Raw genomic sequence first — 13,888 nt, 5'->3', positions numbered from 1 at the left:
CACCTCATTTGTTCTCCAGGTGACCATTATCAGGAGGTGTAAGCCTTTGACATAATCCCCTGCCTTTGTGAGGCTATTATGGACTACTGATGATTAAATACAATAACACCACAGTGACCCTGACTCAGGTCTGTGTCATGTTGTCCTCGAGTGAACGATGTGTGATAATTAAGCCAATATTTTAGTGAAACTGCAGACAGGTGCTTAATGAAAAATGAACCGTACACCTTTCTCTACCTTCAAGGTGTATATGAGAAAGGCAAACAACGCCATCATGTGGCCACTCCTATAAAATGAATGTAGATCCACATCTCACACCTCAATAGGTAATTGATAATAAACAGGGCATTAAATATGCTGTCGTCTAAAGAGAGTATGACTTTTAACGCTTTTTTTTGGGAGCTACTTTTTCTCCCACGTTTTTTGTTTATTTAAAAAGCACAGAAAAAACAGATAACAGATACTCAACTCAACTCAACATTATTTATATAGCACCTTTCATACATAAAAACATGCAACCCAAAGTGCTTCACAGAGAGACAGAAAAAAACAGCAATGGTAAAATCATAAAAGGCATGATTATAAATAAAATACTCAAAAATAAAATAAAATAAAATAAAATCAATACAGTAAAATTAATAAAATAAGTGAAAGTGGAAATAAAATTTTAAAAATATGGTAGCCTTAACAAGATCAGATGAATACAAGAAATAAATACATAAATAAATAATGAAACAATATAAATAAATGTTAAAGCAATTATTAAAATAATAATGATTAAAATAATAATGCAGTCCAGGGCTAAAAAATAAATTACTCCAGATTAAAAGCTAGATTAAAAAGGTAAGCCTTGATTGATATCTTGTTATTCGTACAAAACCTTGTGTTTAACATAATTTCATATTTACATAAAAACAAGTTTTTGCATGGTTCAACAGTTAAAGTATTTTGGTTAAATAGTTATTATATGAAGGAAATAAGTTGATAATGTATATGAAACACATTATTTTCTTGTTTGACTATCTTATTTGGTACTTGCTCATTTCTTGCGCACAGTAAATCAAATAAAAATGAATAAATAAATTATCATTCAGAATAAAGAACTCAATAAAGAAGTTCTTTTATAGAGAAGTGCTCCTGCCTATGGCTCCTACAAATGTAAAGGGGCCGGTCCTTTTTTCAAACCAATCATGTGTTGTCTGCCTCCCACGCCCAAGAGATTCCAGCGACTCATGTCTTCCATGACAAACACCGCCCACGGTGTGTCACGTGATAGTGCTGCTTTCAATGACCCATACAAAGCTCGGATCTTTAGGCTTTAACTTCTAAAACGCCAATTTGACAGTGACAGTGACATAATTCGATACATTTACCTTACAATTTCAACTAAAGTCAGAACACAGGTAATAATTTTTTTCTGTTTCGGTTTGTTGGTAAGGAATCTGAAATATTATATCCCAAAAGAGTGAAGGTAACCAGTGATGTTTCAGGCCTTAAACATGGAATGTGTAAAAAAAAATGTCATAAAAATACCACCTTGTGATTGGAGAAACAGTTTAGTGGGCTACAATTTAGTCCAGTTGGGTAATCTGAGAAAGATATGCACTCTTCCCTTTTACTTCCCAGTCGTTGGTGATAGAGCCAGAATTAAAGATAGATGTAACAGTACCTGAAGGCAGCACAGATCCACCCGATGGTGCTGTGATATTGAGAGGTCATACATTTTCACAAAATCAGAGAAAGCAAAACAGGTACGTTTAGATCTGACTGACTACGCACCTTTGATTAATGAATCACAAGATCAGGTTTAAGTTAACACCTACTCCGTGTCAGTATGTGTCCTTAAAGTGCTAGCATACTAGAGGGGCTAGCTAGTGAACTACCTGGCTAGCTGGCTATCAGACGTTAGTTTACAAACAGAGAAACAAAGTGATTTGTTTTATTGCTCGAGGACGTTGTTGGTTGTCCTTTCCAGCTTAGTTTGTGTAGTTATCACTGTTATTTGTTTTGATTTTGAAGTCTTGCTTGTTATGTTTTCTGCTGTTGAGCCCCAATAGTGTTATCATCTACCTTGCTAACGTGTTAGCTGCACTCGTTAGCCGGTGTTCTGTCGAGTTGTGCTACCCTGACGAAAATTGCTCCTGCAGTGCATCAGAGGCACGAGCTGTCGACTTGCAGTATTTATTTAGGTTTTAAAAAAAATTACAAACAGGGTGAGAGTAATGTTAGGAAAACAAAAGCAATGGTGAAATTATAAAAGGCATGATTATACATAAAATACTTAAAAATAAAATAAAATCAATACAGTAAAATTAAGAAAATAAGTCATAGTGGAAAGAAAAGTTAAAAATAAGGTAGCGTTAAAAAGATCAGATGAATACAAGAAATAAATAGATAATTAAATAGGATAAATATATGTTAAAGCAATGATTCAAATAATAATAATAAAAAATAATAACTCCAGGTGCATTGTCAGAATATCAGGGTCATGTGTCGGTATTCTATGTCAAATCTTTATTTAAAACTTTAAGAAAATCACAGGTCGAGTATCTTATACTTCCCATCAAATGACCCCAAATGAGGACTAACGGCTGGGATTGTAACTGTACGCATGCGCAAAGCCACATCTCGATTGGAAGCACTATTCGGTAGAACACCGGCGGTTTGCTGACAGGAGCTGGGAAACGTGTCGTGACTTCCCTGAGACCCATCTGTCACTTTGTGTGTCACGCTATTTCTCCGATTAGCCACTTAATACAAAGTGACGATTTGAAATACTTTAAATGTCTCAGTTGTGGGACGTTTTGAGTGTCAGGCTAAATAGTATGAAAACATGTCGTGTGTGCGTGTTAAGCAGAAATAAAAAACGCTTGTGACTTTGGCTCCCCCAAAATCAGCTGTTACTCTGCCCTTGTTCGTCCTGGAGGTATTCTCCTTTTGTTTTCTGAGAGTCTGCAGTCCTCAGATGTTACTGAAGGTGATTATGTCTGGTCATGACCTGAGCAATATATAGATTACTGCCATCTAAATCAGCACACAGGTTCCTGTCATGACTAAGTTTTTATACAAGTCTCACCTGTGCCCACACTGAATATGTACAGGTGTACAGTACAGAAATGGTCATCTTGATCATTATTCCAATATGAGAGTAATGGTAACTTGTCCATATTAAAAAAAAATATTCAAAAGCTTTCCAAAACAAACATGTATGTTTTCTCATCCCAACCTGTCACTGTGTAAAGTGACATTAAACTGAGCATCTTTTTGTTTTCATGCTTTTGAGGAAATTGGGATGTTATGGGGCCGAAAATAATTGTTGTTTTATGTATTAATTAATATACAAAGTAATGAAAGATAAATCAAGGTAGTGGCAAATCAATAATGAGTCTTTATTTATGATCAGAAATGACAACAAAAAGAGGAAAAACTTCAATGACTGAAATGATTAAAAAAGTTATTTGCAACAAATTATCTCTCGATTGATTAATCAACTATCATTGCAGCCATAGTGAGCATTATTCACTATTCATAGACATGTAAACACATGTTTATCTAAGGGAGAAATCAGAAAGTTAATTTTCATAATAATTTATTGTTGCCCAGATGGATTCAACCGTTACAAATGCTGAGCTCAATATCAAGCCCAGCCTGGTGTTCAGTTTTTTCTTTTCTTTCTTTATCTCACACACACAGTCTCAACTGAAACATGCCTTTTGGCATCCCTCTCCTCCTGGCATATGCTTTCAAAGAACCTGCCTAACCTCAAATTTGACACTGCGAGAATAATACATTGAAACCTCTTATCCTTTAGCGATGGGTTTTATATCCCAAAAGTTATTCAGAAGAGGAACATGAGAATGCCATCGACCGGCCGTTTTGGGTTTTGATCTGGGTTGTTCTGGGATGTTTGTGGTTCAGTGAGGGGGGAAGGGGCTTCACCTCGATGCTGCTCTGTACTGCTGCAGAGGTATTAATGGAGCAGAGGCTGAGGCTTAACTATGCAACCCAGGTTTTTTTAATCATGAAAATTGTATGAGTGGGTTTTAGCAATCCTTATCTGATAGCTACAAAAATGTTAAAATAGCACAGAGTATTGCAAACCATCCTCTGAAAGGTCAAGCCAGATCAGTGGTGTTGTGTTTCTTTGTTGTTTTGATCAGACAATGTACGATGTAATCACTATTTTAGAGCATTGACTTTAAACATATTGCCTTTAAAGATTATATATTCATTTGTCAATCAAGGCATGATTTAAAGCATAGTGAAAAAACTAATTAACATCTCTTCTATTAATCAGATACAGCAAGGATGTCTGGAGAGCTTTCCCTCAACATTGACATCAAGGAGCCAAGATGGGATCAAGGCACGTTTATGGGGCGTGCCCAACACTTCTTCATGGTCACAGATCCCAGGACCGTCCTGCTGTCCTCTGAAGCTCTGGATGAGGCCCGAGTTACCGTGGAGAACTACAGGTAGAGGGTCAGGGGATAAGATGAGCAAGGTCATCAATATATATAAGACATAATGTATAACATGAAAATGTTTGAGGATGGGGTTCTTTAAAGCAAACACAGGCATAAGAATTTAAGTGACCAGGTAACATGAGTCACACAGAAAAAACTGCTGCTATGTTTACGTTTACGTGTATGTGTGGAATACCACATCACTCCACTGTTTGGACTTTTCAGAGCCGGGATTGTGAAGCCAGGCCTCACGGAGGATGAGCTTTGGAAAGCCAAGTACGTCTACGACTCCGCCTTCCACCCCGACACAGGAGAGAAGATGTTTGTGATTGGCCGGATGTCTGCTCAGGTGCCGATGAACATGACCATCACCGGCTGCATGCTCACCTTCTACAGGTACAGCAGAGGCTTCAGTGTGTCATTTTATGTGAATAGATGATGCCTCATTTACCTAACAAAGGGTAATATAAGAAATAGAAAACATGTACACTGTCAGTGTGCAGAATGGTCATGAGATGGTTTACATGTGATTTAAGTTTGAACTTTAATACAGGATACAGTACTGCAGAAAAATCCTCATAGAGAATTAGAATGCCACTCTCACCACTGAATACTGATAACCCATTTGGCAGCTGAGTTGCAGAATCAGAATCAGAAATATAATAATGTTGTAATGAAACAATATATTCATGAGCAGAAAATGTGAGAGACAGTATTAAATAGGCAAGATGAGCTGGTCACAGAATATTCAGTGTGAAACATTTGAGAAATAACTTGTGATCAGACTTGTGATCAGTGGGGCAATCACCTCGTGTCATTCTTGCAAACTACCACTGGTGGCCGCCAAAGCCTGAAGTTTCATGTTCTTCACACATTCACTTCAAACATTTCAAAAAGGGAAAAAAAAAAACAAATTGAAAATGTGGTATGACATCATATACATTTTTTTTACAGGGAAGAATAAGAAAACCATTTTGGGTTTATCTGTAGAGTTAAAAATAACCAGACAGAAGGTTGTACTTCGAACACTTCTTAGTCTTGAATTGACACAGTATTAATCCACTGTTTCTTAACAGCAGCATATCATGATTACACGGCTCAATAGATGTACTTCTGACATGATTTCACGTGGTGAGACCTGCCTCACAGGATAGTAAACATTTCCCACTTACAAAAAACAGAGAACACCCTGAGCCACATGCATTTTTGTGGTTGACACAGCTCTACTACACCAACAGATGTGTTGGTGTTTCACTTGTGCAAAACATCTGAACTAAAAAGCAGGGTTGACTGATATACAAATCACTGATAAAATCAGAAAAGGTGAAGAGGACATTGAGTGTGCTTTGAATGATAGATAATCTGACACTTTTCTACTGTGAGGAGCGAAGATTTAAATCTCTAGACTGTTTTGAATGAATGAAAATGTGTATGGAGATTTTTTTGGAGGAAATTCTAACGGTTTGTACATCGTCATCAAAACCGGTTAGCTGAAGCTGCAGCATTTTTGTATTGTGTGAAAACTCACTTCCTCTCACACACTGTTGTTGTTCCCTTGTGTTTGCAGGACTACGCCAGCTGTGGTGTTCTGGCAGTGGGTCAACCAGTCGTTCAACGCTGTCGTCAACTACACCAACCGCAGCGGAGATGCCCCCATGACCGTGAAGTAGGGAGGACTTCTCACTTCCACTCCCACTCTAGATCATTCCTGTCCTCCCTCTAAAGTAGTGTCTGTAAGGAGGCTGTGGGAGCTGCTGTCCTCTCCCCTTCCCTCACAGCGGTATTACGTTCCCCTGTTAAGCATGCTCAGCCCCATGTCACCATGCACTCATGCTGACATAGGTTACAAGCTCCCTGTTGGTTTCAGGTCGACAAGCTGTAACATCCTCTTCATTGTGCCACAACATCCATCTGTTACTGCAGAATTGCATGCAGGGTATTTGAGGAATAAGAGGGTTGCTTTAGGAAAATATGGAAATGCATATTCATGGATTAAGCATGTCAACACAGATGAGTGTTGAAGCTTCTTCCTCTGCTGTATCATCATTTGTCAGGATGTTCCTGTTCTTTATTTCTGCACACAGCATAAATTTGTGCTCTAACAGAGGCACCTCTACTTGTAAATGTGTCATGTTGGTGTAACTGTTAGATTCTCAACCACAGTTTTTTTTTGCTTTGTAAAATAAGAGAGCGTTTGTGAAGTGTGTGAAAATGTAAGAGAAAAGGAAGTGGGTGAAAATGTGTGAGAAGTGTCTCATGAATCTGTCTCTTTGCAGTCAGCTTGGTGCAGCCTACATCAGTGCCACTACTGGAGCTGTAGTCACAGCCCTGGGACTCAAGTCTCTTGCTTCGGTAATGCTGCTCACGTGCATAATCAGATGAAGTAAATCAAAACAACCCCCTATACAGAAACTCTCTCTCCTGCAGACAAAATCTCCTCTCTGAATGTGTGTCTGATTTTGCCTGATCTTTTTTCAGCGTCTCCCTCCAATCGCCAGCCGGTTCGTGCCATTTGCTGCCGTCGCTGCAGCTAACTGTATCAACATTCCCTTCATGAGACAGAGGTGAGACTTCAAGTCAGAGATAATAACCTTTTAGTTCACTCTGGAGCTTTGTAGAAGCTGTGACAGCTGCAACAATTCATCCACATTGTTCTTACCTTCCCTTCCTGCAGGGAGCTGAAGTTCGGGATCCCTGTGACAGATGAGAATGGAAACAGGCTAGGAGAATCTCCCAGCGCTGCCAAGCAGGCCATCGCACAGGTGGTGGTGTCAAGGATCGGCATGGCGGTACCAGCGATGGGTAATTCTGACATTATATCAGCTTTTGAAAGTGGCACTTATTGATTGTTTGACTATAACAATATATAATGAAACTACAATGAGAGAAGTATGAATGGTATTACTGAACGTGATTAACCAACAGAAAATAATTACTTGATTCTGCAGCCCCCACAGAGAGCCACAATGAATGACTAGCAAATAAATATAACCAATCACCTAGCAGCTATTTAAAGATACAGTGTGTATATTTAACAATATCTAGAAGTCAGATTCTAGATCAAAATGCTCCCTTGTTTACCCCTGGCCTTTGAGGACAAGTACCTGCTATGATGCATGATCAGAATGATCCTTCATGATCCTTTGTGAAGTTTCAACCATCAAAAATGTCTTTCAGTACAAATTCTTTTGAGCGCAACAACTACTCTACTCTTCTTCATATACCAACCGGTGCATTTCAGACAGTCACTCACTTATTACAAAAATGCATATGACCGTTAGTAGTTTGTCCTTTCAGGGCTGCTGTAGAAACATGGCGGTACAAGATGGCGGCCTCATTGTGTAGATATTAAAGGCTCATTTTAAGTTAACAAAATATATTTTTTAAAATTCAGGTGATTCTACACTAATTTTAAGATTCTTAAGAATATTATTATCCATTTCTACCAAATCCAAATACTACAAACTGTAACTCAGTAGTTGGCTGAGGCTAAAGGTATAGCAAAAGGCTGCAAAATGTATGCTAACGTTGCTCTGTACTTGTTTGATGTGTAAACAATCTTTTTGTATGAGTTTGTTTTAACGTCTTAAAAGGTGATGATATGTTAGTATTGAGCTTCCTAACGTGTTTCAATGTCCTGTTGTGACACACAAAAAAAAGCAGACTCATGCTTTAGTTGCAGATGTAAAACCACGATTCAGACCAAATTCAAAATATTAGTAGTAAGTCCACTTCTTTTTCCTTTTAATGAGTGAGGATCACTTTAACAAGTCATCAATATTATTAGTTTATAGAAACTGATCGTCAGCTGTAAACATGTGACAGTTGATGTCTTTGAAAATAAATTAAATAACTTCACTCTTTTTTAAGATGCAAACTGAAAGTGTTCATGCAAACTGATCACTCATGACCTGCTCCTCTTTGTTGCAGCCATCCCCCCTGTTATAATGAATGCTCTGGAGAAAAGAGCTTTCATGAAGGTAAGCACACTGCATGCATGACTGTCACTCTGTTGTTTATCTAGTCAGAGGATTTACTGGGTCTACTGGTGTTTTGTGAGGCTGGAAATAGCCCAGTGTACTGCATGTTAAACATACATTGAATGCTTCAGGCATACAGACAAATTATCAATTTTCTAATTTTTCTTTTTCTAATTTTGTAGCGGTTCCCACTTCTCAACGCTCCAGTGCAAGTGGGGCTTGTCGGCCTTTGGTAAGCTAAAACTCATAGTTCATCTAAATTGTTATTTTTTAAAGACATGCAAAAACTTTAACTTAAAGAAGTGACAATGTCTGAGGCGTCTCCTTACCCTCTCTTTTGTTTTCAGTCTGGTGTTTGCCACTCCTTTATGCTGCGCCCTCTTCCCACAGAAAAGGTACCAACAGCCACAACCCTCTCTCTCTCAGGAGAGCATATCAGACTGTGCATGACGTGTTGTGTAACGTTTCAGCATTTTAATCATATTCACAATCTTGTCTTGTAGCTCTATGAGCGTGAGCGGGCTGGAGGCAGATCTGCAGGAGAGAATACGACAGACCAGCCCAGAGACCACCAGGGTCTACTTCAACAAGGGCCTGTAGGACCAGCAAACACATCTCCACGCACACACACGAGAAGAACAGACACTCACATACATACATATATATACACACACGTCTGTTGTCTTGTGGGAGAGCATTGCAAAAATTATTTATGCAAAGTTTTTTGCTGATACATGTACGGCTGCATTTGTTTTTTTGAATTTGACCGCTCCAGAGCTGCTCCGATTTTAACAGTGGAGGGTGTTGATTGTCTGACAATTTGAGGAAGAGGATTTACGGCTGAGAAAAAAAAACACTTTGAGAAGGAAACACAGCGACACAGCTCTCACTGTACACATATAGCACTCCTTAAACAACACAACTGACTCCGTTTATGTTTATGTTGTTTTTTTTTTTTTTATTGTATCGTGATGTGTTTTCTGTCTTCCTTTGGTCAAACTGCCTTCAGGATGGCAGTCAATAATGTTACTGATTAGTGTTTCCCTTACCCTTTATTTCATGATGCATTCAGGTTCATGCAAGTTTTAAGTCCTCTGATGACTCATTTGTAACTCCAGTTTAAGTGAAGGCTTGTGCTTGAGTGTAAGTCGTGTTATTGTTTCTAAATCTACCATGTTTTGCCTTCAGTCCTTCCTCACTTAGCGTTTTTGTCTATTCATTATTTCTTATTTTGTATGGAATATTTTAAGCTGTTACACTAACTGTAGTTCGTTAAGTCTGATTAATTACCGTCTGTAATTCCAGCTTGTAGTTCTACTGGAAAAACCTGCAGATTATCTCTTAAGTAGTCCATCCCTGATGAATAACTTCCTCTTGTGTTGTACTTCATGTTAACCATTGCAGCTTCTAACTCTCATCATCTCTCCTTTAAGTGTACTTATGCCCCTTAGTATTTAAAGACCGAGTAATGAGGTGCTAGGTACAGAAATTATGCAGCAATGACTCTGCAAAAGCTCATCAAGCATAGCCATATAGTTCATATAGTACACCAGTGAACACTAATAGTGTGATTTTTATAAAATGCATATGTACTGTCATGCCGTGGAAGTGGCAGCCTGTCTGTCAAGGCCTTTCATCACTTGAGATCACTTTATAAACTGGTCAAGTCGCTGTCTTTAGTGGCATATTAATGGAACTCTTTCATTGTTGTAGGTGGTAGTGCTTGTTTGATGGTTGTGGGAGAATATACTTATATGTGTCTAGATGTTGTTGCTAAAAGACGGGCTGTGATTGGATTAAGGATACCCTCACTTTGGCAAATACAGTGATGTGCAGAAGGCAGAGAACAGTGTGTTGCTGTCGTGACATTGAACTTGAACTGATGGATTGCATGAGCAGGTCAAAGCTCCTGTGGGTAGTTTTTAGCTGGTTATGATGAAGACTGAAATAATTACTGATGCCTCTTCATGACCTTAAAAGGCAAAAGAGACGATCTGCATAAGTATTTCCTAGTACTTATTTTGAATGCCGGAAACCACTGCCACAGGGTAGGTGTCAAACTGACAGACCAGCTGCAAGAAAAAACGCTTCAACAGTTTCATCCGCAGCGTCTTGATGAGTGATACATTTGACTGAAATCTGAGAGTTTTTGCATCAATTAAAAATGTACAATTAGAGGCACCGCTTTGTCCACAGAGGTTGCCAAAATCAACACACCAGCAGATCCTCACAGGAGCTTTAAATACATGAAAACGGATTAAAGTTCTTTAAAGTTGGAGATACAGGGTTTTTGAGTAAAACAGCCAGCTAGCCTTCTGCCATAAATCTGTTTGCACTGTAGCCGCTGATTTCACATCGTACCAAATGAAAGTAGCAAATGTTGCGCAGCATAGTCATGGTTCTAGATGCTTGATTGTGAGTCTGGGCAGAGAGTTGCTGTGTTTGTGTCATTGCTTCTTTGCAGTGGACAGTTTGAGTTTTCGCTACTCTCATCAAACTGGATCACGTTGCTAACCTGGCTCAAAGCACTGACTGACTGTCCACGTGTTGATGGTGTATGTGAGGAAATATCAGCTGATTTCATGCTACTGTCTTCTGTCAGGGTTGTGTAAGAATAAGTATATTTTCATGGATATATTTAGAAATATATAAGATATATGTAAAATATTTGGAGCACATATGCATGAGACATTTTAAAGATTTAACTTCAGGGTGTTTTTCTGCTAATTAATCCACCAGACGGCACCTCGTATGCAGCAGAAAGAAATGTTCAAAGGAGTGAGAAGACCACTCTCAGATTAGAGGAGTGTTTTCTCTGCTCAGACACAGCGTCACAGATTACAAAGTATGATTCAGTGTTTGTGTAAAGTGAAGTGTGTGTTGGTGAAAAAATAAAAACAATAGCAAGATTGTAAAATAAATCTCCTTGAATCACCTATAGTCATTTCAACCATCCTCTTAAAGTTTACTGAAGGAGCGTGTTAAGGGACTGTAGCAACTGCACATCTATTTTTATGAATCAATGTCTGCACAGATAGAAATGTACAATGATTGTGTTTATATGCAACCCTAGAAATGAAAGGTTTGATTCCAAAGTGCTCTCCAGATCCTCCCTGACAAATGTAATAACAATCACTAGGTCTCTATCATGAAGGCGTGTCATGATGTGACCTCTTTAGAGAACAGGGGGACTCTTATTTTGAAATGATGGATGTCTATTTTGGAATGAAGCTCTTCATTAAGCTACTAAACCCTTCATTCATATTTTCATATCAACATCTAACCGCCTGAGCAACAGTCAAACTTCTCAGTCTCCTTTCCCCCCATGTGTCTGTGCTTATTGTGCTCACTGTGTTGTGTTGGGGATGATTTCCTGCTGATGCTGAAACTGCACTATTTAACCCTTGCTGTGCTGCTGTAGGACTTAGATTTGTGTTGCTTTTTAAAGGGAGCTTTTAAAATGTATATTGAAGATTGTATTTGTTGTGCTGGATAATGTTGAATGACTCATAATCTTGTTATTGCTGATATGTTATTCATTCTTTGTCTGGAGGCTTTCTTTGCTCACACGTTGTTTCCTTCTGCGTTTTTCTGCTTTTGGGACTGTAACGCAAAAGTGTCAAGAACAAAACTGGAGGGTTTTAGTCTACATGTATGTCAGCGTGTGACTGTACTCTACCATCGTAACACGTCACACCCATAGATCTAGCCAAAGAAGAGACGGGTAAGATTTGTAGAGGACCGAGGAGAGGAAGTGTCTAGCTTTTTGTTTCAGCTTTATCATACGGACCTTTTGACAGACTTTTTTCATGCAAACATATAAATCTATATTTTTTTCACTGAAGTGGTCCTTGGCCTTTGCAATTTCAACAGCACACCAAATGTTTTACAAACATCACATTACAGGTCATATTGCTATTGTTTATGTAATGGAGTATGAAGTCTCAAAACAAACTTGACATCGCAGTGATTTGGGCACAAGTTGAAACAGGCGAGTTCCTAACTTTTGTTGTATGCGTTACAAAGAAAGGTATAATCTTTACGTACTGAAGGCACAAATGTTGAGACAATCTCTGTTTGTGTTAGACTCCATGAATGTGTTGGTGATTTCACCTTTACACAAACTGCAAACATTCAGTCAGTATTGGTGCACAGTGTGTCCTCCCTTCATTTTGTATTGTGTTGAAATATATTTCCTTGGTGTGAAATGTATTTTACTCAGAGCAATAGAATAAAATATGTAACAGTAATGTCAAAATGTGTCGGCCTCATTTGATCTTATTTAATAATGTGTGACTGAAATATTGTGTGCTTAAATATATCACCTCCTGCTGTCATGGAGAGGCCAAAAATAAGCTCCAACATGAGGACGTTACAGTTAAAAATCCAGTGGTGATATGATAAAGTTGTGTTTGTTCAACAGCAAGGGAAGCATGACAACCTTAGATAAAATTCAGATTAAACTGAGTGTCATCAGATTGTAACATAGCACAGTATGTTTCTACAACACACACAAAGATAACAACCCAGCCTGAAAACACACACACACGTGTGTTAAGCCTCTACAGTAGCAGATTTCTTGGTTTAGAAGTCTGAGGATTAGAAAACGTTGACAGAAGTACTGATGGTATGTGCACGTGTTTATGAAGCTTTAAAAATTCACTTAATGAATGATAATGTCTGATTTATTAATGAGTGCATTAACTTGTCTTACCATGGAGCACACAAGTTGTTGAAGTAAAACTTGACTTTTGATAATTTTTTTAAATAACATTATAAATGTCTTGGTGATCCAGAGCAGAGGTTCCTAAACCTTACCATGCCAAGGACCCCCATATAGAATTGGCCTCTGTCAGAGACCGTACTCTTGCCAAATGTCCTTAAATCCTTCATACATTGTAAGGGCAAAAATAATTAAAACATACAACTTACTAACAATTGAAAGTCTTGTTAGTCTTTCAGTTCAGTGTAATTTTTTGTAAACAATCTTTTATAATATCAATCTTAAAAATCAACAGTCGGCCTTAATAGAAACAGTGAACATTACTTTTGTATTTTTCTCTCGTTAAATTCAAGATGTCCTCCTTCTGTTATAATGAGCCTTTGTAGTCCCTTTATAATATTCAACAGTAATAGTGACAGTGAAGTAGTCACTCTTGATTTTTATTTTTGTTCTATTTCCCCCTCTTCCAACAGTCTGTGACCCTCCCAGCATCCTCTGTCAAAGTCCTGAAGCCCACTTTCTATGTTTGTTTTGTGCTTTTGCACCTCTTGTGATATAAGTTATGATCATTTGACAATAAATCAAGTTATTGAGTTAACAACTGAACAAAGTCGTCATCACAGGAAAACATAGTAAATATAATGTGTGGATGAATGTCTGCTCAGGGCTTCCATAGTAAGCAGAATTATCATTTCTCTGTGGTCTATTCCAACACTTTATAA

General features: G+C 38.2%; 1 protein-coding gene across 1 annotated transcript; it reads left to right on the top strand.

The window, feature by feature from the left end:
- Positions 1-1,553: 1,553 nt before the first annotated feature.
- On the top strand, positions 1,554-12,701 carry sfxn3 (sideroflexin 3). Its single transcript, XM_034682081.1, has 11 exons — positions 1,554-1,751; positions 4,298-4,472; positions 4,689-4,859; positions 6,031-6,129; positions 6,740-6,815; positions 6,942-7,027; positions 7,138-7,265; positions 8,394-8,443; positions 8,626-8,675; positions 8,791-8,838; positions 8,947-12,701. The coding sequence occupies exons 2-11, from the start codon at positions 4,309-4,311 to the stop codon at positions 9,041-9,043; spliced, it is 969 nt and encodes a 322-aa protein (XP_034537972.1). The 5' UTR covers positions 1,554-1,751; positions 4,298-4,308; the 3' UTR covers positions 9,044-12,701.
- The last annotated feature ends 1,187 nt before the right edge of the window (positions 12,702-13,888 follow it).

Source organism: Notolabrus celidotus, chromosome 4 (genome assembly GCF_009762535.1).
Source record: "Notolabrus celidotus isolate fNotCel1 chromosome 4, fNotCel1.pri, whole genome shotgun sequence".
NCBI classification, from domain to species: domain Eukaryota; kingdom Metazoa; phylum Chordata; class Actinopteri; order Labriformes; family Labridae; genus Notolabrus; species Notolabrus celidotus.
This window is presented reverse-complemented; position numbering and strand designations above follow the sequence as displayed.

Bases quoted from the DNA above. Each gene is read 5' to 3' on its own strand.
- sfxn3 (XM_034682081.1), top strand. From the start codon at position 4,309: ATGTCTGGAGAGCTTTCCCTCAACATTGACATCAAGGAGCCAAGATGG. The intron at 6,816-6,941 runs GTAATGCTGCTC...ATCTTTTTTCAG, and splicing joins GACTCAAGTCTCTTGCTTCG to CGTCTCCCTCCAATCGCCAG. The intron at 7,028-7,137 runs GTGAGACTTCAA...CCCTTCCTGCAG, and splicing joins ATTCCCTTCATGAGACAGAG to GGAGCTGAAGTTCGGGATCC.